This window comes from Candoia aspera, chromosome 3 (genome assembly GCF_035149785.1).
Source record: "Candoia aspera isolate rCanAsp1 chromosome 3, rCanAsp1.hap2, whole genome shotgun sequence".
Classification (NCBI taxonomy): domain Eukaryota; kingdom Metazoa; phylum Chordata; class Lepidosauria; order Squamata; family Boidae; genus Candoia; species Candoia aspera.
Window position 1 is genome coordinate 115,448,456 of NC_086155.1, and position 26,317 is coordinate 115,474,772.

At 38.9% G+C, this 26,317-nt stretch overlaps 1 protein-coding gene and 1 long non-coding RNA gene across 2 annotated transcripts in view; both read left to right on the top strand.

Moving 5' to 3' along the window:
- The first annotated feature begins 1,997 nt into the window (after positions 1-1,997).
- LOC134494936 (uncharacterized) lies at positions 1,998-3,970 on the top strand. Its single transcript, XR_010067731.1, has 2 exons — positions 1,998-2,252; positions 3,791-3,970. It is a non-coding gene; the product is annotated as an uncharacterized LOC134494936 (long non-coding RNA).
- Positions 3,971-8,499: 4,529 nt separating this feature from the next.
- DTD1 (D-aminoacyl-tRNA deacylase 1) overlaps positions 8,500-26,317 on the top strand; it is a 36,018-nt gene continuing 18,200 nt past the window's right edge. The window contains exons 1-5 of the mRNA XM_063298690.1: positions 8,500-8,588; positions 19,118-19,208; positions 19,441-19,676; positions 21,135-21,232; positions 25,348-25,522. Of these exons, the coding sequence (XP_063154760.1) occupies positions 8,546-8,588; positions 19,118-19,208; positions 19,441-19,676; positions 21,135-21,232; positions 25,348-25,503 (624 nt within the window). The 5' untranslated portion in view covers positions 8,500-8,545 and the 3' untranslated portion in view covers positions 25,504-25,522. The remainder of the gene's footprint in view (positions 8,589-19,117; positions 19,209-19,440; positions 19,677-21,134; positions 21,233-25,347; positions 25,523-26,317) is intronic.

The following is a 26,317-nucleotide window of genomic DNA, read 5'->3' on the forward strand; positions in this document are numbered from 1 at the left end:
CGACTGCCTCGTTCAGCGACTGTTTGAACTTAACAGTGGTGTTGAAAAAGTAGATTTTTGACTGGTCCTTGACCTTACTGCTGTTGCAGTGTCACCATGGTCACACAATCATGATTCAGGTGCTTGGCATCATGACCTTCACAGCCAGCTTCCAACAAGCAAAGTTAAAGGGGAAGCCAGCAGGAAGTTGCAAGTCATCATGTGATGTCATACTTAACCGCAGGTGATTTGTTTAACGACTGCAGTGGAACTGACATAAGTTGGGCACTGCCATGTGATGTTTCCCTTAGTGACAGAGTTGCTGGTCCCAATTACAGTCATTAAGTGAGGGCTACCTGTATAAAGTCCTTCATGGTAAAAGGCCAGGTTACTTGAGGGACTGCCTATCTTCCATGATTTTTGCCTGCCTGAAAAGATAGGGCAGAATTGGTACATGTCAGGTCCCCTTGATCAAACAATGCCATCTATCGGGACCTGGGAAGAGTGCCTTCTCTGTCATGGAACCTGCTCTCTGGAATGATATCTCTCAGGAGATCTGTTTGGCTTCCACCCTGATGATGATTCAGAAGCTTTTAAAAACTTGTTTGGTTCTCCCAGGCCTGCGGGGTAGGATGTTTGTGAAACCCATTTTATGCTAGAGGAAGTGTGTTCGTCTGGACACAGGATTTTATTTTTATTTTCTTGTTCTGATCCTACACTGCGTTTCTCAGGAAAAGAATTGGAACAACTAGAATAAACTGAGGTAACAAAATATGGTGTTGTAAGACATCCTGAGAGATTACACATTAACAAATCACCAAGTCCCAATGCACTAATACACATCAGCACTAATACTTGTTCTGGGCAATGTAATGGTAGTGTAATCAGAACAATTAGGTCCATAAGAAAAGCAGCATGGATTCTGCAAAGGTAAATCCTATCTTCCCAACCTTTCAGAGGTTTTTAAAAATGTTAACAGGCGTGTGATTGGAGGTGGTCCTGTTGACATTATAAATCTGATATGCTAAATGTTAATGGCATGTCACTGTTTTCTTCCAATTCCATAGTACTTGTGCTTTGTACCAGACCCCTCTCACCATTTAGAATTAAATCTCAGGTGATGTCATGAGTAAGGATGGCGAGCAGGGGGCTCCCACCCAGACTGTCAAGCGCATGCGTAGCACTGAGGAACTGTTCAGCCATTCAAAGAGACACAGATCAGGACCGCCTTAACCTTTGGGGTTTATATGGCTGGGTTTTTCCCACGCTTCCTCAGTTTGTTAGGATTCTTGTTAAGTACTAGTAATAAATATTAGAGACCAAGTCATTGTCTCAGTGTGTTTCCTGGTAGTCAGGACAGGTTGCCTTCTCTACGGTTGGTTCCAGGACTAGCTTGTCCTAGGCAGTCATTTAGACTATCAAGAATGTCTGGTTCAAAGGCTTTGGAGAACTTGAGAAAGTTCTCCCAAAGTTAATAGGGTGATCACACTTCCACAGGAATAAACTTCAATTAGTATTTTTTATTCTGTGCTTCAGTGAGTGCATTGGTATGTGGCCTTGCTGATGAATGGAAAGGTCTGCAGATTTCTCCAGCAGGTGGTATGAAAAATACAACGAATCTGTCCGCAGTAAAGTTAACGGGATGCGAACGTTGGATAGAGCACATTGCTGAACGCTAAAAAGATCTCAAGACTCTGGGATGGAAAACAATCACTGCCAGAAAATGATTTAAGTGTTCTTATCCATTGTTTAAAAGCTGACATTCAATGTATGCAGTTTTGGCCGGGAGCCATGTTGGCTGGGAAGTTCTGGAAGTTGACGTCCACACATCTTAGTCGCCAAGACTAAGAAACAGTGATTTAGCGGAACATACAAAGCCAGTTCCGTCTCGGGAATCGACTCGCGTTTCTTGAAGGGGGAGGGAAGATACCCAGGGCACGCCGCGATTGGCTTCAGGAGAGGATGTGACGTCAAGAGGAGCCGGAGAAAGCAAATCCCGAGGATAGGTAGCGGGGGAAGTGGGGAGCAAGTTCTCTGAATCGAGCGGTGTTGGTGTGGTGTCGCCTTCCCGCGCCCGCTAAAAGGGCGATTGTCCGTTTGGACACAGAGATGAAGAGTGACCACCTCAAGGCTCAGCAGGCCGCCGCGTGGTCGCGGCGGTTCGCTCTGCTGTACGCGTTCGGAGTATGGACGGTTATTGGCTTTTTCGTTAGCCGGTCGGTGCGTTTCAAGGAGAAGCCACTGAAAGAGGAGGAGAAGGGCGTCGCCACTCGGTATATCCCGAACGCCGTGTAGCTCTTTGGCCCTGGGGAGGCAGAGGCTCTCGCGTCGGCTTCTCCCCTCGGAGGGATTTCTAGGGTTGAATTCCCTCGTCGGCTAAGCTATTGTTTGTTGAAACACGGTTGACTGAATAGGTTGCAATAGTAAGAGCGTTTTAGATTTAAAGTCCATGGTTCCCAAACCGCAGTGGTTACAGTCATGTCACATTGTGGCTTAGGGCGATGGGCGTTCTTAGAGAAGATTTTGGAAGATTACACTCAGTGTGAGCTTTTTCTTCTGTTAGGCAGCAGCAGCTTTTTAAAACAGAAGTGAAATTGAGTGTTTTTTCGGAGCATCGATTGCCCTTCAGCATAGTGTGCTAAGCCGTAACTGGTGCTAACTCGCGTTATTTGAATAAGCTGTAATAACTGGCCTCAGACAATTTTGAATTGCAAGGAACTGTGTACAAAGAATGATGATGTACAACTAAGTATTACAGTTTGTGAAGCCAGTTACAAATACATTAACCCTATTATGGGTTAGCTTTAGAAATACTGTAAAGGTGTGGGAGGAGGGGAGAGTGAATCTGGAAAAATTAGGAAAAATGTGTATTTTCCCAAGGTCTTTTGCTTTTTTCCAGAAAATTGAACCATTTCAGAAAGTGTAAAAACCACAATGAAAATTTATTTTAGAATAATAGGTGAGGTGCTCAAATTTGTCTCAGTCTGAAAAACACTTCAGTTTTCAGATATCTAATTCTGAAAGTCTATTAAGAGGACAGAAATGAAGTCTCAGAAAAAGCACCAAGGGCTGATGGTGATAGCTGAAAAAATTAGAATGAATACAGTAGACAATGCCTAAAGAGCAAAATACGCAAGGAAGTATCATATGAACAAGCACTACTTATGCTTGTTTGTTCTTGTTTCCTGAAAATGCAAATGTGTGGAGGTGTCAGAGACATAACTTTTCTATAATGTTGATAATTTTTTCTGTTTTAAATTATTTTTGGCCAATTTTTCAAACTGGCAATATTAAGGGTCCGTAATATTTTTTAGAACTCTACAGCTTATAGTTTTGGTGTTAACAAATTTAAAACATTGGGGTAAATTGGTAAGCCTAATTATTTCATTGAATCATATCTCTACATTTAGTATGTTAAGCACAATACTTTTAAGCCATGGTATGCATAAGGCAATTATTCGTTTTAAGAGTACCAAAGTGAGCTTGAGTAAAGGGTTATGGGAATTAATATATTTTATTATATATTTAAATTTTTCCCAAAATTTATTTTTTCTTGGAAAATAGTTTGGTAAATAAAGATCTCTAATGCCAAATTATAGCTTATATCTCATTGGATCAAAATATGCTGATATGCAAACTTGCACACTGTACTTTTAGATCAAGCATTTTCAAGAAATATATTGAATAATTGATTTTTGTACAGTATGAATAATATGGTGGTTAATAAGACTTTGAAACTTCATTTGTTTTGTAGAACTCATTTACTCTTGTATAGTCTGACATCCTAGAATTCTTATCTTTATCCATTTAGATAACAAGGAATATTCCAGACGTGTTTGACAGGAGCAGAAGATCAAGACAGAAATTGGATTCACATTAACAGCAAAAGCTAGTTCATCAGATTTTGTGCCATGTTCTTCTCATTTGTATAATCAAGTGTTGTCACTTTTTAATGATAATACTGGGAAAGAAAAGTAAATTATGTTTAAAAAGGAGTATCACAGTGTCCATAACCTTTATTAAAGAGTTGCGTGAGATCCAATTTTGAAATAACAGTAATTGGAAAGTTCTATGTTGTATCAATCTATTATGAATCTGTAACACTGCTTCACCTTCATGGATCTGAATATACTGAATATATTTTTAAATATTTTTCTTTTATGTATAATTTATTTTTAATACTTTTTCCTGAAATTCTGCTAGTGTGTGTTTGAAACAATAGAGAAGAGTAAGTATGATTGATTCCTTATTTCCTCTTAAGGAAACCATCCATAAACATTTTCCCCATAGAGATTAATGTTTATGATAGTATCTTTTATTTATTTACTATCCCTTTATTTATAAATAACTCAAGGTGGCAAACATACCTCATACTCCTTCCTCCTCCTATTTTCCCCACAACCACCACCTTGTGAGGTGGGTTGGGATGAGAGAGAGTGCCCAAGGTCACCCAGCCACCTTTCATGCCCAAGGTGGGACTAGAACTCTCAGTCCCCTAGAACGTCTCTAGCACTTACCTCTGATGTTGAAGTTGGGTGAAAGATGTTAGATAGTTTTTGAATTTGGTGAAAGCAACTTTTGATCTTGCAGGTCTGAAATCCTCCTGGTTCCCAGAAACAATTCAGTCTAGCTTCTACACATTTCTGGTTTCATGACAAGAAATACATTTAACTTTTTTAAACAAGAGTTTATAACGGCAAATATTTTGGACTTTTTTTTAAATCCATGGAGGCATATTCCTTACCATAAGATGAGTTTGGGGAAGGCCTGTCCTCACCCCTTCCTATTTTCATTTTTTCACATACCTGTAAGGTAGTAGAACAATACAAAAAAAAAGATGCTGTAGCTTTGTGTTTTCTCTGGCTCTGAATAACACAAGGTGTATCAACAGTGCTGAGTATGAAGTATAGTTAAGCTACTCTGCCTTAATATTTTGCCCAAGGTCATCTTTAACTGGTTTAGTATGCTGTGTGCGTACCATGCATTTTGCTTGTTACTAATAGAAGAGCCGTGCTCTGGTGTGTAGGCTAATATATAAAAGAATTGAGCATAAGAAAAAGCTGAAACACATCTCTAAAGGGTCTGAACTGTGCCTAATCACGACAGATTTATGAGCTGTGTTGCCACTTCATACCTGTGAGCATGTGCTTGATTATTTGATGGAAGCTGGCATTTTAGAAATTACAGTAGATCTACCTCAAATTGAAGGTATTTAGTTTATTTTTGGTTTTAAACAACGTGTTGCTTTAAACAGTGATACAAGCAAAATGGAAATGTGAAATTGATTTTTCAGTGCTGAAAATGATTAATAAACAATATGATCTTAAAGCACTATAAAGCTATATGTTACAACACTGAAAAAAGGACAAAAAGATTGGAAACCTGTAGACAAGACAACTTCAAAATAACTATATTGCTTGCAACTGTTCATGCAGCTCTGGAGAAAAGACAATGTTCAGTGGCAGACAAATGGTACAAAATACAGCATTATAAGGCAAGCCCAAACCATGAGAGAGTTCCAATGCCCAAACTGCAGCTCCAACACCAAATTGCTCATAAGCTATCTTTCCTGAACTTTCCCTGGGGAGCTCAATGGCCTCACAACAGTTTTTCTTCTGTTGCATTAACTACAGCTTACGGTTTTAAAACTACTACCGGTTTCCAAACTCCTCTACCCCCGGACATGGAAGTTTGTTTTTCCTAAGATCTCACAAATTAGGTCCTACAAATTTGATAAATCTGTCAGGTTGGGACTGGCCCAGTTTCTTAAAGTGATTATTGCTTCCTTAAGTATTTTTGTTTTATTAGATATGTCTGTATTATATACATTTTTATATATTAAGAATATTTTATATTCTCAAGGGAGACATCTGTTTGAACTTTATTGAAAAAGCCTTCCCTGGATCCAAAAGAATTCATAGAAGTTGCCTCAAATCTTCCATACTTGAATAAAGTAAGAAAGTGGTAAACTTGTAGCTCCAAATACATCTGGATGGAAAGTGAATATATGGACCAGTTTCAGTTAGGGTTTTGCCCAGGATATAGTGCTGAGTCCACTTGGATTACCTTGATGAATGAACTGTGCAAGAAATTAGATGTGAGAAGTGCACCCCTCCTAATTCTCTTGGATTTTTCAGTGGCTTTTAATACCATTGATAATGGTGTGCTTTGAGACCACCTGGTGTGGATGTACAAAGAATACTTAACACTGGTTCTGTTCCTTTTTGCTTGGTATGCTCAGAAGATGGTGGTGTGTGGATTACTGTTTGACACCCAGGTTGTTGACCTATGGTGTCACATGGGTTTTTACCTTCTCTCCTTTGCTATTTAACATCTACATGAAGCTACTAGGTGAAGTCATTTGGAGCATTGGAATGGGTTGCCATCAGTGTGCTGGAGACACCCTCCATACTTTGTAACTCCAAGGAAGTTGTTGATATTTTGGAAGATTGCCTAAGGTTAGTTATGGGCTAAATGAGGAATAACAAGCTGAAACTAAACCAAGACAAGCCCAAGGTGCTGCTGGTAAGGAGGAAGCCTGTGTTGTTTATTCGTTTAGTCGCTTCCGACTCTTCGTGACTTCATGGACCAGCCCACGCCAGAGCTTCCTGTCGGTCGTCAACACCCCCAGCTCCCTCAGGGACGAGTCCGTCACCTCTAGAATATCATCCATCCACCTTGCCCTTGGTCGGCCCCTCTTCCTTTTGCCCTCCACTCTCCCTAGCATCAGCACCTTCTCCAAGGTGTCCTGTCTTCTCATTATGTGGCCAAAGTATTTCAGTTTTGCCTTTAATATCATTCCCTCAAGTGAGCAGTCTGGCTTTATTTCCTGGAGGATGGACTGGTTTGATCTTCGTGCAGTCCAAGGCGCTCTCAGAATTTTCCTCCAACCCCACAGTTCAAAAGCATCGATCTTCCTTCGCTCAGCCTTCCTTATGGTCCAGCTCTCGCAGCCATATGTTACTACGGGGAACACCATTGCTTTAACTATGCGGGCCTTTGTTGTCAGTGTGATGTCTCTGCTCTTAACTATTTTATCGAGATTTGTCATTGCTCTTCTTCCAAGGATTAAGCGTCTTCTGATTTCCTGACTGCAGTCAGCATCTGCAGTAATCTTCGCACCTAGGAATACAAAGTCTTTCACTGCTTCTACATTTTCTCCCTCTATTTGCCAGTTATCAATCTCCCTCTATTTGCCAGTTATCAATCAAATGAGGAATAACAAGCTGAAACTAAACCAAGACAAGCCCAAGGTGCTGCTGGTAAGGAGGAAGCCTAGGTAAAGCCTATTCTGAATGGGACTGATTATCCCAGAAGTAGCAGGTCCACAGTTTGGGAGTGTTCCTTAATCTCCAGGTATCACTAAACTGAAGTGATAGATATGGCAAGCAGCAACCCTTCCTGAGCTGATTGGCCGTAATGACAGTTATCCACACCTTGGTTATGTCTTTAAAAAAAGTTAGGGTTTTTTTTTGTAATCCTAGAGGAAGAGTTGATTTTGTAATTGTGCTTATATTTGCTGCAGAGGAAATTGGAAGCTGCTGCTTTCCCTCTCCCTCTCTCCTTACTAGTTTGTGTTAGTTTTTATGTTCTTTGTAAAACTTTTAATAATATATATATATTATTAAATTTATATATATTATTAAATGTTTTACAAAGAATATTAATAAATATAAATAAAGTTCTTCCCTGCCGATCCTTCTCGGAGAGTTGCAGCTTAGTTTCCGCGGAGCGATGCCTGCTATCTCTCGCACGATCTGGAGAGTTCGTTAATTTCCTCCTGATTCTGGTCTAGCTCAGAGTAACCTTTGGAAAGATTACAAAATTCAGGAGAATTCACACTATTATGTGGACCACGAACTTCTGGCGAGAAAGAATCGAGATCTTCCCTTAGAAACAGCGGAGTTTTCGAGTATTTTGGTAACGGATGAAATTGGAACTGGCGGATGAGCTGCGGAAAGAGGGCTTTTTCTTCAACTCGATAGTAAATTGGAAGAGAAAGTGCAATTTGTGTGACTCGTGCAAACTTTTAAAAAATCCACCTGCCAGTTCTAGTATTGATGCAACAGAATGACGGAAATTAAAAGAAATTGCAGCTCCGATCTTTCTTGCTACGTGTTGTTCCGCTTTGTGGAAAAGAGGTGCGCTCAGCTGCTGCATTAAACATCGCGGATTTCCATCGCTATTAGCTGATATTGGCGGGTCCCCAAATCCTAAGCAAGGTTGGAACGGAATAGTTATATGGAAGAGAGTCTGCCAGGCTGTGGAGTATACAGTGTTGCGAAGTCGAAAAGGCACTTCGGACGGCTAACCGCAGCATATCCCTTTGGCTCCCGAGAAAATTTGACTCAGGAGACATTACTTTTTGCGAGAAGCCTTTACTTCCACCGAATGAAATAGTGGAGGGGGAAGTTATAGGGAACTCAGAAGTGCGGGGGAAAACCCACATCTACCAGTTGTACATCCATAGCTCAGTATGGGGCGGGAAAAGAAGGAGCGTTGCTTTGCTTCCGGTCTAGCCCGGAAGTTGTGTTCAGTCGCTCCGGATTCTTCTGAGCCCGGCGTGATGAAGGCCATCATCCAACGCGTCACTCGAGCCAGTGTGTCAGGTGCGCGGATGCCGCTTTTCTTCCCTTCCTTTCTTTGTCAGCTGTCGAGCGCCAACGTGGTAGCGTCTGCCCTGTAAGCGCTGGTTTTAGAGGTCGTGTCTTCGGCTCTGGCATGCCGGCGCGGCTTCTGGTGGCCGAGCTAAGCCCCGCCATCTTCACCTCCTTCCGCCGCGGCTCCTTGAAAACCCAGCTCCTGGTTGCCCCGTTATTGAAGGGCCTTATGTTTAGTTAAGTTCTGATTTGGCATGGAATGTACCCTCACGCTGGACATTGCAGCGAATCCCAGTTCTTTGTGGCATGCCCGTGTGGTTCAAGCATCTGTTGTTCACATCCTTTATGTATTTATCTTTGTTTCTAGAGCAAATCCTCACAGATTAGCATATGATAAAAATATATAAAGCGAAATGGCTAGGGGAACATAATGGAATCAGAGGAAGTACGTACAGGTCACTAGCAATGATAAACAGTGAAATGTTTGGTAGAATAAAAACAGAAAACAGGAATTGCTTATATGCCATAAGAATTATTATAAGATTTGATACGAGTCCATATTGGGAAAACAGTTCACCAGAGACTTGCTTAGAACCCATCCGCTCCTTTAACTTGTGGACCACACTGGAATAATCTATTGAATAAAATAGGAAGGTAACCCTATGCTATAGCTTCCTTTGTCATAATTTGGTGGGATTTGATGTAATAACAGAACAAACAGCAGAACTTCAGAAAAAGATTGATTTGGGAGTATATTGTTAAAGACTCCTTTATATTTTGATTTTTCTTTTAAAAATAATAGTTGCTGATGACTTTATTTTTTTGCAGAATTGGAATGCAGAAATGATGTTTGCAGGCAAAATTAAAACGTGGAGATTAATGTCAAGTTTCAGATGAATAGGTTTAGGGTTTTTCTGTTCACTGTATTTTAAGAGCTATATCTACATTGTTAGTTGCCTAAAAAAGATGCACATCTCTCACTGTCATTTTGGAGATAATTTTTATAAATGTATCATCACCAAAAATTACCTGTGACATATCCCATGTAGTTTCCATCCATAAGCATTCTTAGAGAAAAAAGATGGCAAGTCAGAGCAGCACTATGGTGGCTTTTTGTGAATGGGCAGCCCCCCCCCCCATTTTTCTCTGAGCAGATGGACAGACCTTGTTAGGAAGTCTGTCCATCTGCCCAGAGAAAAAGATAAGGGTGGTAGCAGCACTGAATGTCCTGTAGGCAACACAGAGTGGCTTAGAACATTTTTAGTACAGGTAGTTCTTGCTTAACAACCACAATTGGGACCATTTTGGTTGCTAAGCAAAGCGGTCATTAAGCGAATCCAACCTGATTTTATGACCTTTTTTGTAGTGGTTGTTAAGCGAATCACTGTGGGCATTAAACAAACCACGTTGCTAAGCAAATCACGTGGTTCCTGATTCATTTTGCTTGCCAGAAGCTGGCTGGAAAGGTCAAAAGTGATCACATGACCACGGGATGCTGCAACAGTCATAAATATGAACTGGTTGCCAAGCACCTGAATCATAATCACGTGCCTGTGGGCACGCTGTGACAGTCGTAAATGTGAGGACTGGTCGTAAGTCAGTTTTTCCAGCACCGTTATAAGTCCACACCAACATTAAACAAACGGTTGTTAAGCGAGGACTACCTGTAGTCTAATTTTGCTAGACCCTTGTTTTTATGATTGGCCATATCTACTATGGTGGCTTTTTGTGAATGGGCAGCCCCCCCCCCCAGTGCCAGTGATTTTGTTACAGGATCTACAATGTCAGCTCAAAATTCTATGTGCGCTCATCAATCTGAAAGGTTTGGGAAGCTCTGTATCATTGTAAGTAAAGTCTCCTTTGAATGAACTGCTTGTATCAGCAAAGCATTGGAAAAGTGGTTTCAACTTACAATATAGTTGTTCTCTCCACTTGTCTCTGTTGCCTAATGGGCAACAAACCTTTAGTTTGTATGCAAGATGCAGCTCTAAATTACAATCCTGAATAAATTGTTAGTGTTGTATATGTTATGCTTTAGATAATACTGTAAGTAAAATAGAAATAGAACAAATGTCAATTTCATCATGTTTTTCACAGAGAGGAGATAAAGCACTCATTTTTCAGTAATTGTTTCAGGCATACAAAAAGCACATGCATTTATTGATGCTTAAATGTGGGTTAATTATATAATAATTTTATGGAATCAAAACTATATAGGTGCCTATTGACTAGGCTGACAAAATTGTATTGAAGTAAATGTTTAGGTACATAAACATGATTGATTTAAACAAAAATGCACTTGATTAAACTGCATCAATAAGAACAAAGTGCCAGAATATTCACTAGCCACTGTTGTCAAATGGATTTAATATAGGATTGCGTTCATGATTGTTTGCCTGGGTTTGGGGAAAGGAATCTGGTCTGAATGCAACTCTTAGTTTAATTGGTCTTCAGAATAAGGCACTAAGAGTTCCTTCTTGTTTCCTGGACTCCTTCCTGGGAATCACTACTACTAATGTTTTGTGTGTGGGAGAGGGAGAGAGAGGATAGAAAAGTGATGAACTGGTACATACAAGAAAAAGTTTTTTTCAGTGCCGCAAAACCTGCCCATTCTAACTATCGCTGCAGTCTCCAGTTGACTTTTGCTGTGAGTCAGAAATTTTCCTGGTAAAAAATCTCTCCACCTTTGTATTAAAAAAAGAATTTTGGAAGCTAGAAAAAAATTCACCTGCAAATTGTCCACCTTCTGTTCATCAATTAGACACAGGATTTTTTCCCCTGCTTTTATGAAATAGTCAAGTTGCTTTAGTAAAGCAAACCGAGTAATTGTTGAAGGTGAGTTCAAATAATCAGATTGTTGCAGAGGAGAAAGAGCAGCAAGAAATGGATGAGGAAGAAAGTGCAATTAGTTCATGGAAGACTTTTTTGCAGATAGATAAGTAGAGATTATTCGTAGACTTAGGAATTTTTTTAAAGCATTATCCATGATCTGCTCTGTTACAGAATCACTCTCATGGTTGGTTTCACCATTAACATCAGTGTGGGAGCAAAGGTTCACCAGGTGCCCTTGCTGCGTCTGACACAACGTGAGAGGTAGCCACCCCACCTCCCTTCCTGGCTTTAAGAAACTCAAGATTCCAAGATGATGTTCAAACTGAAATAGACATGGCAGTTAGTTGTGAAATAGAAGCTTCAAGTATCCTAATTAGTTCTATGGGGAGAATAATGGCTTCTTTCTTCTGACCTAAATCCAGCAGCCTTTAGCACTGTCAGGCATTGAGAAACGTCTTCGAAGAAATTACTCTTTGTTAGATCTGCATAGTGAGGGTTCCTTTGCCTTGAATTTCCTCAATGGCATAACTGAAAATCCTCTGGAAATATTCATTGCTTGCTTCTCTCAACCCCTTGGAATGCTCTTGTAGAGATAATCCTAATGAGAAACCACTGATCTACATGGACAAATAGAACCCTGAAATGTTACAGATTGGATTTCAAACAGCTTAGACATTGATGTTCTAGCATACAGTATATTTGTATATATTAGGGACCTGCTCTGTAGACCATTTGAGATAGGTGCTTTTGAATCCACCTGCTATAGCTAACTATAGGAAAAGGCAGTGCAACAGGTGGCTTCAGCCTTTTTACATCTATAAAACACAAGGCCTATGTTGCTAAATGAGTAAATCTCTCCACTAATTTGGCCTTATCGGTTTTTATCAAGCTTATGATATCCTTCTTAAGTTTTGTTTATTTACTGCATTTATATCCCTCTGCAATCCAGTGATTCACCACAGCATATATATCATACCATATAATATAATATAGAAAAAAGTTAAAATATCCACAATAGGATTAAAATACTACTATTACTAATAATAAAACTCATTAACTGAAGAATACAAAGATACAATATAACCAAAATAAAATACCAAAAAAGTAAAAGAGAATAAAAAGGAATGAAAGATAGCACAGTATATGAACTCAGTTAAAATGCTCTCTAAAATATTCTGCTTTTAACAGAAGCAGAATATTTTAGCACTTCCTCAAAACCAATAAGGAGTGGGATAGCTTGATTATGGGTTTATAAGTAGGGATATGGAATGGGAACAGGAGTGTTGGCTGTGTAATGGATTCCAGGGATATGCTTTTATCTGTCTCTAAATTCAGAGTTGTGGTTCTTTGGATGCAACCTCCCACTGGTTATTTCTCTTTGGGAGTCAGATATTGCTTGAGCTAGACATCACACCTTAGTTAAGGGCTGAATCGATTATATTCGTGTTAGTGGAGTTTGTTGGTGAAGACTCATCCCAAAATCTTCCTCGGTTCATAGCTTCACAGGTTGTTAAACTAGTGAATTTGTTCAAATCAGCAAAGCTCCCTATGGGGATTTTATCCCCTAGAACTGATTAAAGCAAAAATAGGTACCAAACTCCTTTGCTTGCAGCTTTTTTCATTGCATTGACTAATCTATCAAAACTCCTAAGATTTATGGGCAAAATAATGTACGGCTGTTGTAATCCCTATTTTTTAAAAAGGAAAAAAGATGTACTCTATTAATCATAAACTACTGTAATTAGGCTGCTCAGTATTATTGGCAAGTTACTGGAAGTTTTCTGGTTGGCTGGAGTATCAGAGCTATATAGTTGATCAGCTGGCAAAAATTTAGTGTTGGGTGAGCTACAATGAACCATTTGTTGTTTATTCGTTCAGTCTCTTCCGACTCTTTGTGACTTCATGGACCAGCCCACGCCAGAGCTTCCCGTTGGTCATCACCACCCCCAGCTCCACCAAGTCGAGTCCGTCACTTCTAGGATATCATCCATCCATCTTGCTCTTGGTCGGCCCCTCTTCCTTTTGCCTTCCACTCTCCCTAGCATCAGCATCTTCTCCAGGGTATCCTGTCTTCTCATTATGTGGTCAAAGTACTTCAGTTTTGCCTTTAATATCATTCCCTCAAGTGAGCAGTCTGGCTTTATTTCCTGGAGTATGGATTGGTTTGATCTTCTTGCAGTCCAAGGCACTCTCAGAATTTTCCTCCAACACCACAGTTCCAAAGCATCGATCTTCCTTCTCTCAGCCTTCCTTATGGTCTAGCTCTCACAGCCATATGTTACTATGGGGAACACCATTGCTTTAACTATGCGGGCCTTTGTTGTCAGTGTGATGTCTCTGTTCTTAACTATTTTATCGAGATTTGTCATTGCTCTCCTCCCAAGGATTAAACGTCTTCTGATTTCCTGACTGCAGTCAGCATCTGCAGTAATCTTTGCACCTAGAAATACAAAGTCTGTCACTGCCTCTACGTTTTCTCCCTCTATTTGCCAGTTATCAATCAAGCTGGTCGCCATAATCTTGGGTTTTTTGAGGTTTAGCTGCAAGCCAGCTTTTGCACCTTCTTCTTTCACCTTCATGATAAGGCTCCTCAGTTTCTCTTTGCTTTCAGCCATCAAAGTGGTATCATCTGCATATCTGAGATTGTTAATGTTTCTTCCAGCGATTTTAACCCCAGCCTTGGATTCCTCAAGCCCAGCATGTCGCATGATGTGTTCTGCGTACAAGTTGAATAGGTAGGGTGAGAGTATACAACCCTGCCGTACTCCTTTCCCAATCTTAAACCAGTCTGTTGTTCCGTGGTCTGTTCTTACCATTGCTACTTGGTCGTTACACAGATTCTTCAGGAGGCATACAAGATGACTTGGTATCCCCATACCACTAAGAACTTGCCACAGTTTGTTATGGTCCACACAGTCAAAGGCTTTAGAATAGTCAATAAAACAGAAATAGATGTTTTTCTGAAACTCCCTGGCTTTTTCCATTATCCAGTGGATATTGGCAATTTGGTCCCTAGTTCCTCTGCCTTTTCTAAACCCAGCTTGTACATCTGGCAATTCTCGCTCCATGAATTGCTGAAGTCTACGTTGCAGGATCTTGAGCATTACCTTACTGGCATGTGAAATGAGTGCCACTGTTCGATAGTTTGAACATTCTTTAGTGTTTCCCTTTTTGGGTATGGGGATATAAGTTGATTTTTTCCAATCTGATGGCCATTCTTGTGTTTTCCAAATTTGCTGGCATATAGCATGCATTACCTTGACAGCATCGGCTTGCAAGATTTTAAACAGTTCAGCTGGGATACCGTCGTCTCCTGCTGCCTTGTTGTTAGTAATACTTCTTAAGGCCCATTCAACCTCACTCTTCAGGATGTCTTGCTCTAGCTCACTGACCACACCGTCAAAGCTATCCCCGATATTGTTATCCTTCCTATACAGGTCTTCTGTATATTCTTGCCACCTTTTCTTGATCTCTTCTTCTTCTGTTAGGTCCTTGCCATCTTTGTTTTTGATCATACCCATTTTTGCCTGGAATTTACCTCCGATGTTTCTAATTTTCTGGAAGAGGTCTCTTGTCCTTCCTATTCTATTGTCTTCTTCCACTTCTGCGCATTGCTTGTTTAAAAATAATTCCTTGTCTCTTCTGGCTGACGTCTGGAATTTTGCATTTAATTGGGCATATCTCCCCCTATCACTGTTGCCTTTTGCTTTCCTTCTTTTTTGGGCCACTTCTAGTGTCTCAGCAAACAGCCATTTTGCCTTCTTGGTTTTCTCTTTCTTTGGGATGTATTTTGTTGCCGCCTCCTGAACAATGATGCAAACTTCTGTCCAGAGTTCTTCTGGGACCCTATCTACTAAATCCAGTCCCTTAAATCTATTCTTCACCTCCACTGCATATTCCTTAGGAATATTAGTGAGCTCATATCTAGCTGATTTGTGGGTCTTCCCTAATCTCTTTAGTCTGATCCTAAATTGTGCAATAAGAAGTTTGTGATCTGAACTACAGTCAGCTCCAGGTCTTGTTTTTACCGACTGTATAGATGTCCGCCACCTTTGGCTGCAAAGGATGTAGTCAATCTGATCTCGGTGTTGTCCATCTGGTGAAGTCCATGTATAAAGCCGTCTCTTAGGTTGTTGGAAGAGAGTGTTTGTGATGCAGAGTGAGTTGTCTTGGCAAAATTCTATCAGCCTATGTTCCCCTTCATTTTGTTCTCCCAGGCCATGCTTACCTGTAATTCCAGGTGTCATTTGACTGCCCACTTTAGCATTCCAGTCTCCTGTGATGAAAATAACATCTCTTTTAGGCATGTTGTCCAGTAGGTGCTGCAGATCCTCATAGAACTGCTCTACTTCAGCTTCTTCAGCATCTGTGGTTGGGGCGTATACTTGGATCACTGTGATGTGAGATGGCTTGCCCTGAATTCGAATTGAGATCGTTCTGTCATTTTTTGGATTGTATCCAAGCACTGCTTTAGCCACTTTACTATTAATTAGGAAGGCTACTCCATTTCTTCTGTGGTCCTCTTGTCCACAGTAGTAGATCTGGTGGTCATTTGATGTGAAGTGGCCCATTCCAGTCCATTTCAGTTCACTGACGCCCAAAATGTCTCTCTTCAATCTTGACATCTCACCAATATCCACATCCAATTTGCCCTGGCTCATAGATCTTACATTCCAGGTTCCAATGGTGTGTTGATCCTTAGAACATCGGATTCGCCGTTCACCACCAGCACCGTCAGCTGCTAGCCTTCCTTTCGGCTTTGAGCTAGCTGCGTCATCACGTCTGGGGCTAGTTGAACTCATCCTCTGTTCCTCCCCAGTAGCATTTTGACCATCTTCCGACCTGGGATTCTCATCTTCCGATGGTATACCGTCATATCTCTGATTGTACTGATCCATTTAGTTTTCACAGCAAGAATACTGGGGTGGGTTGCCATTACCTTCCCCAGGGATCACATTTAGTCTGACCTCTCTGTCATGACCTTCCCGTCTTGGGTGGCCCTTCACGGTTTAGCTCATGGCATCATTGAGGTGCTCAAGCTCCAGCATCATGACAAGGTAACAGTCCTTTGCTGAAGACAATGAATTATTACTTAATATTAAAACACTTTCTGAGAAATATGCAGACAAATCAATGTGACCTTCATGGATTTAAAGTAAATTTTTGATTTAATCCCCTGTGAAAGGCTCTAAAAATGATTGGATACCTCCATAGATAGATATTTACTTCTTATATGGGGATTGCATGATTGTTCACAATTAAGGATTAGATACTCTGAGCAAGAGCATTTTACAGAATTCATTCCCAGATAGAAGTGAAACACGATGTATATTGTGGTCCCTTTGCTGTTATTATAAACTCTCTTGTTGATGCTGTCACAGATCTGTCATTTCTCCCTGTTACCTTGGCTGTTCTATATGTGGATGATTTGTCAATCTTGTCTCTAGCTCCTGTCTCAATGTGAAGTGCCTTACTTCCATTGGGTTGTTGTTTATTCGTTTAGTCGCTTCCGACTCTTCGTGACTTCATGGACCAGCCCACGCCAGAACTTCCTGTCGGTTGTCAACACCCCCAACTCCCCCAGGGACGAGTCCGTCACCTCTAGAATATCATCTATCCATCTTGCCCTTGGTCGGCCCCTCTTCCTTTTGCCTTCCACTCTCCATAGCATCAGCATCTTCTGTCTTCTCATTATGTGGCCAAACTACTTCAGTTTTGCCTTTAATATCATTCCCTCAAGTGAGCAGTCTGGCTTTATTTCCTGGAGTATGGACTGGTTTGATCTTCTTGCAGTCCAAGGCACTCTCAGAATTTTCCTCCAACAGCACAGTTCAAAAGCATCGATCTTCCTTCGCTCAGCCTTCCTTATGGTCCAGCTCTCAGCCATATGTTACTACGGGGAACACCACTGCTTTAACTATGCGGACCTTTGTTGTCAGTGTGATGTCTCTGCTCTTAACTATTTTATCGAGATTTGTCATTGCTCTTCTCCCAAGGATTAAGCGTCTTCTGATTTCCTGACTGCAGTCAGCATCTGCAGTAATCTTTGCACCTAGAAATACAAAGTCTTTCACTGCCTCTACGTTTTCTCCCTCTATTTGCCAGTTATCAATCAAGCTGGTTGCCATAATCTTGGTTTTTTTGAGGTTTAGCTGCAAGCCAGCTTTTGCATTGGGTACCCTGGTAAAAAGGAATTCCTTAGGTAAAAGTTTTGGGGAAGATTAGGTAATTATTGATTGAAAAAGGAAGGTTCTAAATAATTTGTTTTCCCCCCAATGTTTAATAGCTATGGAAGTCATATTTAAATTATTAGCTGAAAATATTATGAGAAATGCTGCTGCCATCCAAAATTTTCCTATTCAGAATTAAGTTATTGTAAGTTTTTTTTAGGCTAGAGTAATACTGTCGTTTTTACATAGCATTCAGATTTATAGACTGAAAAAGGGTAGTCCATTAGAGCCACCTAATCCACATTTTTGATAAGATTTGGCTGTACCTAGATGTCTGCCATGTGCAGTATTGCAAACGGAAGCCAGGTTAATCTCAGTAGTGGCCCAGATATAGTTTGACTTCATTGGTTAAAATGATTTTTCTTCAGTTTAAGTCCCATAAATTTTAGCCGATAATTTCAGATCCAGATGAGTGAAAACTTTCCTAAATAAACTTAAATTCTTGGACTTTCTTTGGAATTTGTAACCTCCCTTGGTTCAGAGGAAGCAAGTTCAGTTATCAAATAGCAAATGTAGGATTCCAGTTTGCAGAGAGCTCCGCCCCCCCCCCCCCCCCATATTCCCTGCTAATGGAGGGGAAGATTGGTTACAATCTGGCTGTCCAGAATGTTATCAAAACAGCATGGGTTCCTCAAACTTCCTAGGCTTGATGCTGCTGTCTCAGTGGTGTTAAAGGATGGATATATGAAAATACCTTTTGAGTAACAACTATGCCATTGCAGCAGAGACAGTAGAACAATTTTTCTGTATAAACAATTAGGTTTTGCTTTCATTGTGCCTGTCAAAAGGCAGGGGGTAGGAGATTGATTCCCCCTTTTTAAAATCTTTTAATAGGCCAGTTTTTGTTCTCACATTAAATTTTGCATGGTTCACAATTCTGTAAGGAAACATCTGGGTTTATTTAATTGGCTGTATTTCCTAAGCATATGAAATAGTTTAGTTTATATGGTCAGGATTAAAAGCGTATACTGTGTGTGTGAAATTCCCACTGAAGAGGTTTAGTGGTAAGATGGAATTTTATCTTAAAAAGGTTCCTTTTAGGTATTAAAATATTTATATCATCCTATGATACGTAATTTGGTTACCTGTGTATTCAGGAGTGTTTTCTGTTTTTGCCTTCTATTTCCAGTTTTGTTATTGTGCTATAGTTGCTAATTGAAGGACTGTAAAAGCAACAAACCTACTATATTTTAACCTTGGGCTAAGCAGGTCGTATATTTTACATCCCAAAGGCATGTGTATGTTTCTTGTTTTTGTTTGAAAGGGGAACTATGCATACTATGTTTTGCAACAAATTGTTAAAAAAAACCTTCTCCATTGGGAAAAGAATTGACACATAAGAGGAATAAAACTCTATAGAGTAAGTTGCTTTCTTAATTTAGGAATAAGAAACCTTTATATACAGTAAGTGTGTGTATAGGAATATGACATAAAATAAATTCTATATATTTAACTTCTTTAAAATATCCCCTACAGTTGGTGGGGAACAAATAAGTTCCATTGGACAAGGCATTTGTGTGCTGCTGGGTATCTCTGTGGAAGACACGCAGAAAGAGCTTGAGCACATGTAAGTCATTAAAAGTATTTAACTTTTCTTCCACTTTGCAATTTTTTACTTAGACAAATGCTATTTCCTAAATTATTGGATCAGTTGTTATGTACAGAATCCATATCCACTGTGAACCTCTTTATATCACCTTTGCTCCCTGTTTTCTGGTATTTTTATTTCATTTTTATGTAGAATAATCAACATCTTAACTTCAGAAAAGTTCCATAAAGGCCTCTGACTTTTCATACAGGGTTCGAAAGATTTTAAATCTTCGTGTGTTTGAAGATGAAAGTGGGAAACACTGGTCTAAAAGTGTAATGGATAAGCAGTATGAAGTGCTGTGTGTTAGCCAGTTTACTCTTCAATGTATCCTGAAAGGAAATAAGCCAGATTATCATATGGCAATGCCTTCAGACCAAGCAGAATCTTTCTATAACAGTTTCTTAGAACATCTTCGCAAAACATACAAGCCAGAATTCATTAAAGGTAAGGTAAAATGAATTGATGAATTGAAAATATTTCTCAGGCAGTAAGCTAGATTCCTACAGGAATTGCTATACTTATTTTGTGATCTATTACGCTAAATTATAATTCCTCTTTTAATATAGTGGTGTGTTTGGGTGCAGGTGTATGGGAATGGAAAATAAGTGCAGATATAAGAAAGAGTCCCTGTGAATCACAGGAGAGAAAAAGATCATAAACATATGAAGAAAAAAATGGATTTCTGAAATGGCATCTTCCCCCATCTAAAAAGTCAGCTAGGATCAAGAACATGTTTGCCACCCATTGGTGCTTGGTAGACTTCAGCTCTTAGTTGGCTAGGTCTGGCAGTAGGACTGTTCTTGATTTCTTTCAGTTGGGTTTATGTGTTTTCTAAGCCTAGTTATTGTCCTGCCTTGGTTCCAGAGTAAATCAGTTCCTTTCAGTTAAAAAGTGTGGAGAGAAAAATTGCCTCTTGGAATATACTTCTTTGAGGCATTTCTTCCTTTCACCATTTTTTTTCAAATTCCCCCTCATCTTCTCACATGAGTTTGCCATAAATCAAGAGTAAGTATTGGCCACTAGAACACTGCAGTTCATGCTGCTGGAATTTTCATTGGTGCCTTTTTTCTATTTATAAGCAAAACAGGAAAGGGATGCAATGGCTCTGCGGGTTAAACCGCTGAGCTGCTGAGCTTGCTGATCGGAAGGTTGGTGGTTTGAATCCGCGTGATGGGGTGAGCTCCCGTTGCTAGTCCCAGCTCCTGCCAACCTAGCAGTTCGAAAACATGCCAATGTGAGTAGATTAATAGGTACCGCTTTGGCAGGCAGGTAATGGCGTTCCGTGTAGTCATGCCGGCCACATGACCACGGAACTGTCTACGGACAAACGCCGGCTCTTTGGCTTTGAAACGGAGATGAGCACCGCTCCCTAGAGTCGAACACGACTGGACTTAATGTCAAGGGAAACCTTTACCTTTACCTAAGCAAAACAGGATGGAATAGATGCTGCAAAGGCATCTGTTTCTACTCTTAGCTCCCCAACCCTCAAAATTCACGTAAAAGAGGTTAATGTTTTTATCCTTGCCACTTGGTGGTGTTACTATATCCTCAGACATGCCTGTAATCCCCCAGTGCCTGCTTTAGAGCCAGTCAGGACCATGCAGTAGTTAGGATCATTTTACATTTGGTTTGATATAATTATATATTTTAAAACATGATTTTCTTGGCTGGAACATGGCCAGAAAAAAAAGGTAATGCCCAGATTGATTTGATCCTCAGAGAGATATATACAAAGTTATCAATTTGAGATTTTTTTACAGTTTGAATCTGTCATAGTCATAAAGAAAGTGTTAAAAAAAAGCCAAGATTGAATTCTGTTCAGTATGATAATAGAGGTATTGTGAATGTTGCTTATGGATAAGCATCCTTTCTTTTTTTGCCATCCAACTTTCGATTTTTCAGATGGCAAATTTGGCGAATACATGCAGGTGCATATCCAGAATGATGGACCTGTGACCATTGAACTGGAGTCTCCTGCAGCCCCTGTTGACTCTAAACAAGTATGTTATAACAATTCATGCTTCCTTTTACCTACCTGTTTTGAGATAGCACATATGTTGATATGAAAAGCATTATCATGTTCTGTGGGCATCGTCTTTGTTTTCTGATCTGAGCATAGCTAGTCCTCTTCTGGATAGTGATTATTCTAAAAAGAAACGAGGTTTCTCTTTGAGAGTATTGAAAACTTGTTGTGAAAATACCCCTGCAATAACAACCATGGAGGAATGTTGTGATCTAGTTTTAATGATAAAATAGGGCTGTGGTGTGTTTGGATGTTTATTGCTGCTGCCTCTTTTCAACTGAAGTTTTATGTGTTGGCATGGCATTGTTATAAAATCATGAGTTTATTAGTTTTTTTATGTTTATGAGTTAAGAAACTTGAAGTGCTTGATAGTTTTATATCTAGGCCCAGTGATGATGCACTTTACAGACCCTGGATTATAAGAGAGGATAGCTAGCAGAATGGATGCTGACAGACGCCTGCTTGAATGGAAAAGAGCAAGTCGTTTCTATTGAATTTAAGATAGCGGGAAATGCTAGATCTGAAATGTGATGGATCCAATAGTATTTGCAGTGTACATGCATCATTACACTGATGAGTCTGAATGTTTCTAGATACTTAGTGCCGTATTTGTGGCAGCACCTGTAAACTAAAATCTGAGATATGAAGCTGATTTTTATTTATAATTTTGGAGGTAATATTCTGAGTTTATCACATTTTTTTCAAATAAAGAATTCCAGTAATTTACATATTTATCCAATAAAGAATTTACTGACAGCACATGTCAGTAAAACTCAGTTAAGTTTACTTTTCTACTTTTGCTTTTAATGGCTGTCTCTAACACAATAGAATTTTCCCCAAGCCTAGTTGCTTCCTTTTGAGTTTTCATATGTAATATTCTCATCTCATCTCATCTCATCTCATCAAATTTATATACTGCCACATGCAACCCCAGGCAATTTATAACAATAATAAAGTACAATTAAAATATCTATGGTAAAAATAATTAAATTAATTAAAACCATTATATATTCTAACATTGATTTTATATATTTACTACAAAATGTGCCCAGATCAATAAAGGATGAATAAGACCTAATTAGGGACTGATACATCATCCCAACAGCAAACGTGTGTGCCATTAATGTTATTTAATGTGCTAGGAACGGCATATCTTTCAGGTGTGACTATATTCCTGTTCCACAAAAGAAAACTGATATAGTACAGTACTTAAGAACTATAAATTGAGTAGTTTGATTAAAATCCCACTAAACTTTTTTTTTTTTTTTAAGTAGCCTTTGGCAAGCCATTTATTCCTAAACCAGCCCTTTCATTAAAAGAAAAACTATTAGCCTGCTTTTAGTATAGATTATTTGTGACTAAGATGACACATGTGAAATAGTTTGGAATACTATATGCTGTATATACTGAGATTGGCAATCTTCACAGTTACTTTAGATTTAGTCACATTAAACCCACTGGAAATTATTTCTAAGTAACCTTATAAAAATGTCAATATTAATACATCACAAATATTGACAATTAACAAGTATAAATTCTGATCAAAGTATTGAAGATGCATAATCAGAAATACCATGTTGGGTATGCTATAAACTGCATTGGCTGTTGGAGGCATGCTGTAAACCTATTCTACATGGACTAGCTGCTGCAAAAATACTTTTAATTAGATTTGATTCTTACATTCTGGTTTGTTGTGTTTTGAGTTAAGAAAAGGAAATGTAATCACACAACTCAAACAAATATATTGTCCCTGATTGCTGTTCTTTCCCCTAATATGGTGTCAGCAAGTTATTATACATCTGAAGTCCAGACCATATGATCTATACAATATTTGCAATTTGGGTTAGATATCAAACTACTCTAGCTCCTGTCTTTTGAATCCACTGAAATTCATATTTGATGTAGCTGAATTATAAATAAGCAAATACTGAAATTTTATATTTGTCCTGTTATTGGTCCTTTCATGACTAATCCACACTTTCCTGTAAAGAAACAGTTGCAAAGTTTTTGCTACTATTATTCAATCAATTTCAGCAAGCTTCAAATTGTTTAGTTCTTCCCAAACTTCTTTCTAAATAAAAGCTTTGAAATAAAATAATAGCCTCAAATTGTTTTCTTCTTCCCAAACTTCTTTCTAAATAAAATTTTTGAAAGAAAATAATAGTAAATCATCCTCTAGTCTTTTGGCTAGGGCTTGATACGTAGGAACTGTGAGGAGTTGGAGAAATAATACTAGTGATATGTCAGGAAATGTTAAACTCCCAGAGAATTACTACATTTACTAGAAAGATACTCTTTTAATGCTGTTACTAGAAAAAAGAAATTCATTTTAACATTTAATGCCCATTCTGCAATATTACTATTTTGCAAATCCCATATGTTCCTATTGCCCGTTGGAAACCAAGCTGTTCTATTTTAGACTGACATTTGGAGATATGAAGTGAGAAAGTAGGAGAATTGCCAGGGACTCTGCTCTGGAAATGTTGTTGATATACATGTAAATAAGTTCTAATAGCAATCTTGTAATGATGAGTGCATATTGCCAGTATTCTATTTAAAGATTTTCATTACTGATCACAGGATGATCTTAATTACAGGAAATCATTAAGTGAGGATCTGTCACTTACGCATCTTTTGACATGGCAGGAGTCTTAGCAATATTAGCTTCCTGTCAGATTAATTGAACTTTTTACTGAAGCGTTTTCAATATGTGGAACTTAAATTGATTCAATTTAAAGTTTAGCTATTCTGGCCATTATTATTTTTTTCCTATTACTACTGTTACTGTTATAGTTAATGTAGCAGGCAATCTTAAATATTATTAGAATTTACTTGATTTTTACTCTTTTTAGCAAAACCCCAGAAGTGTGCAGTTGCTTGTTATTCATACCAAAAAACTAGAATGCATAATCTTTCCGAGAGATATGTAAATGGTCAATTAAAAATGTTTTATGCAGTGCTGTCAAACATATCTTCGGTGATCTACAGCTGATCTTGGATAAACCTTTTTTATAGACTTTGGTGGCAAATCTTTACTTATTTAGAGACAGCTTCCTATCCTAAAGAACTACTAACTATACCATACCCAGTGAGATAGCTGAATGAGTGGCAGACCCAAATGCCAATTCTTCCACATATTTTGTCTGCTAATACTATTTCAAGAACTAATAAACATCACCCACAAAATCAAGGTACACATACTTGCTCATTATCAATGACATATGAGATACACCATCATCTGTTGCCAATTCCCCACAATGTTTTATGCTGAAGAAAATAGCTAGTCTCTGCAACAGAATCAGTGGACACCAGTTTGACATAAAAAGGGAAATTTCTAAATGTTCTTGGGAAACATGCCAGTTTCATGGGTCATTCTATCTTTGACCATAGAGTGGCGATATGTAAAAAAAAGGACCTGAAACAACAGAGCTGAAATTTGTTAGAAGGATTTCAATAGCCTTTCTCACAGAGTGATTTCTTATCAACAAGATATGTTAACTATTCACTGCAAGAATGTCTGTGTCATGCCTAATTGCTGTTTTATGTAGTTTTGTTCTGCACTTTCCCTTCAGGATTTTGTCCTGCCTCACTTTCTCCTGTCAAACTGCATTTTTCTCAGGACAATAACCTCAGTGATTTATTGATGCTTTTATTTCAACAAACCGACAGAGCTACTTCCTTAGAAACAAGAATGTTCGTTTTTTTAATTTATGGTCACTATCTCTAGCCTCCAAAATATTTAGCTCTCTGTCCCCAGCTCTCTGTCCCCAGCCTTTTTGATAAACATTCTGCCATATTCTCCCACTCCCATAAGTTTGTGCATGTAAAATGTTCCTCTTTGGGGACTATATCTCATATACTGTATCTGATGAAGAGAATCGATGTTATCTACAGAAACTTTTGCTATATAAAATAAAATGGATTGGATGTTACAGTTACACAAGACTTCCTGATCTTTACTTTTTGTCTTGTTTTGCTGCAAAAGGCTAACATGGCTAGTTCTTTGAAAACCAGGATATTGTCCATGCTCTTGCACCAATTCTGTTGCATGTTCATTCATAAACATGCTTTTTAATCTTTTCTTTGAAACAGTTAGCAAAACTTGAGAAACAACAACAGAGGAAAGAGAAAACCAGAATGAAGGTACCTTCTGAATCAAGTAGAGAGCGAAATGTTCCTAGAAGTAAAAATGATCCCAGTGCAAGCAGTGGGGCTGAAGGGGATGTTTCTTCTGAAAGGGAACCATAACTTCTCAAAGCACCTTCAGGTATGAACTTTCTGCCTGTACTTCTTCCTGTTGAAATGATCCATGTCCTGTCATTTTAACTCTTGTGTTAATCATTTATTATTTTCCTTTCAGTCCTCTTAATATATCCTTTTTCAGTAATTAAAGCTGCTTCCCCTTCATATCATATAGCTCGTTTTTGTTTTCTTTGTACAGTTTCCTCTCTCTCTCTCTTGTTCCATTTTTAGTGCTTTTTTCACTTTCCCCCCCATGCCTGGAACTGCTATACCTTCTCTAACAATTAAATGATTTCCTTTATTCCCAAACCATCCTGGACTATGGCCATGGCTATTTATATATTCCAATTTCTTAATCACTGAGAGACATTTAAGGAACATAATGTTTTAAAATATCTTATATATTCTTCAATATGAATTAGCAGACCAGGGTATGTTTGTCCCATTTGATTGTATACTTTTAGTGACATTTTTTGTGATCTGGCAGATGTCTATCTTTCCTAAAGTATAAAAATTAAAATCTGCAAAATAGGACCCAGATCCAGATCTAAAAGGTATCCATTAAAGGAGCCTTATTTCTCCTATATGTTAGCATGGGGAAAAAATGGCTGTAATGGAATGCATAATAGAGTGAAATTTACCTGGAAACTAGGGGGAGGGAGGGAGGGAGGGAGGGAAGAGAAAGAGTGTGCTATTTTTAATTGAAATCAATGCATAGATAGTGAAACCATGTATCTTGAAATTTTATTTTAATCTGGAGAGACTGTATGTTCTAGGGTGGGATAGAATACAGTGAATCATGAAAAATGAGGAAGGAGGC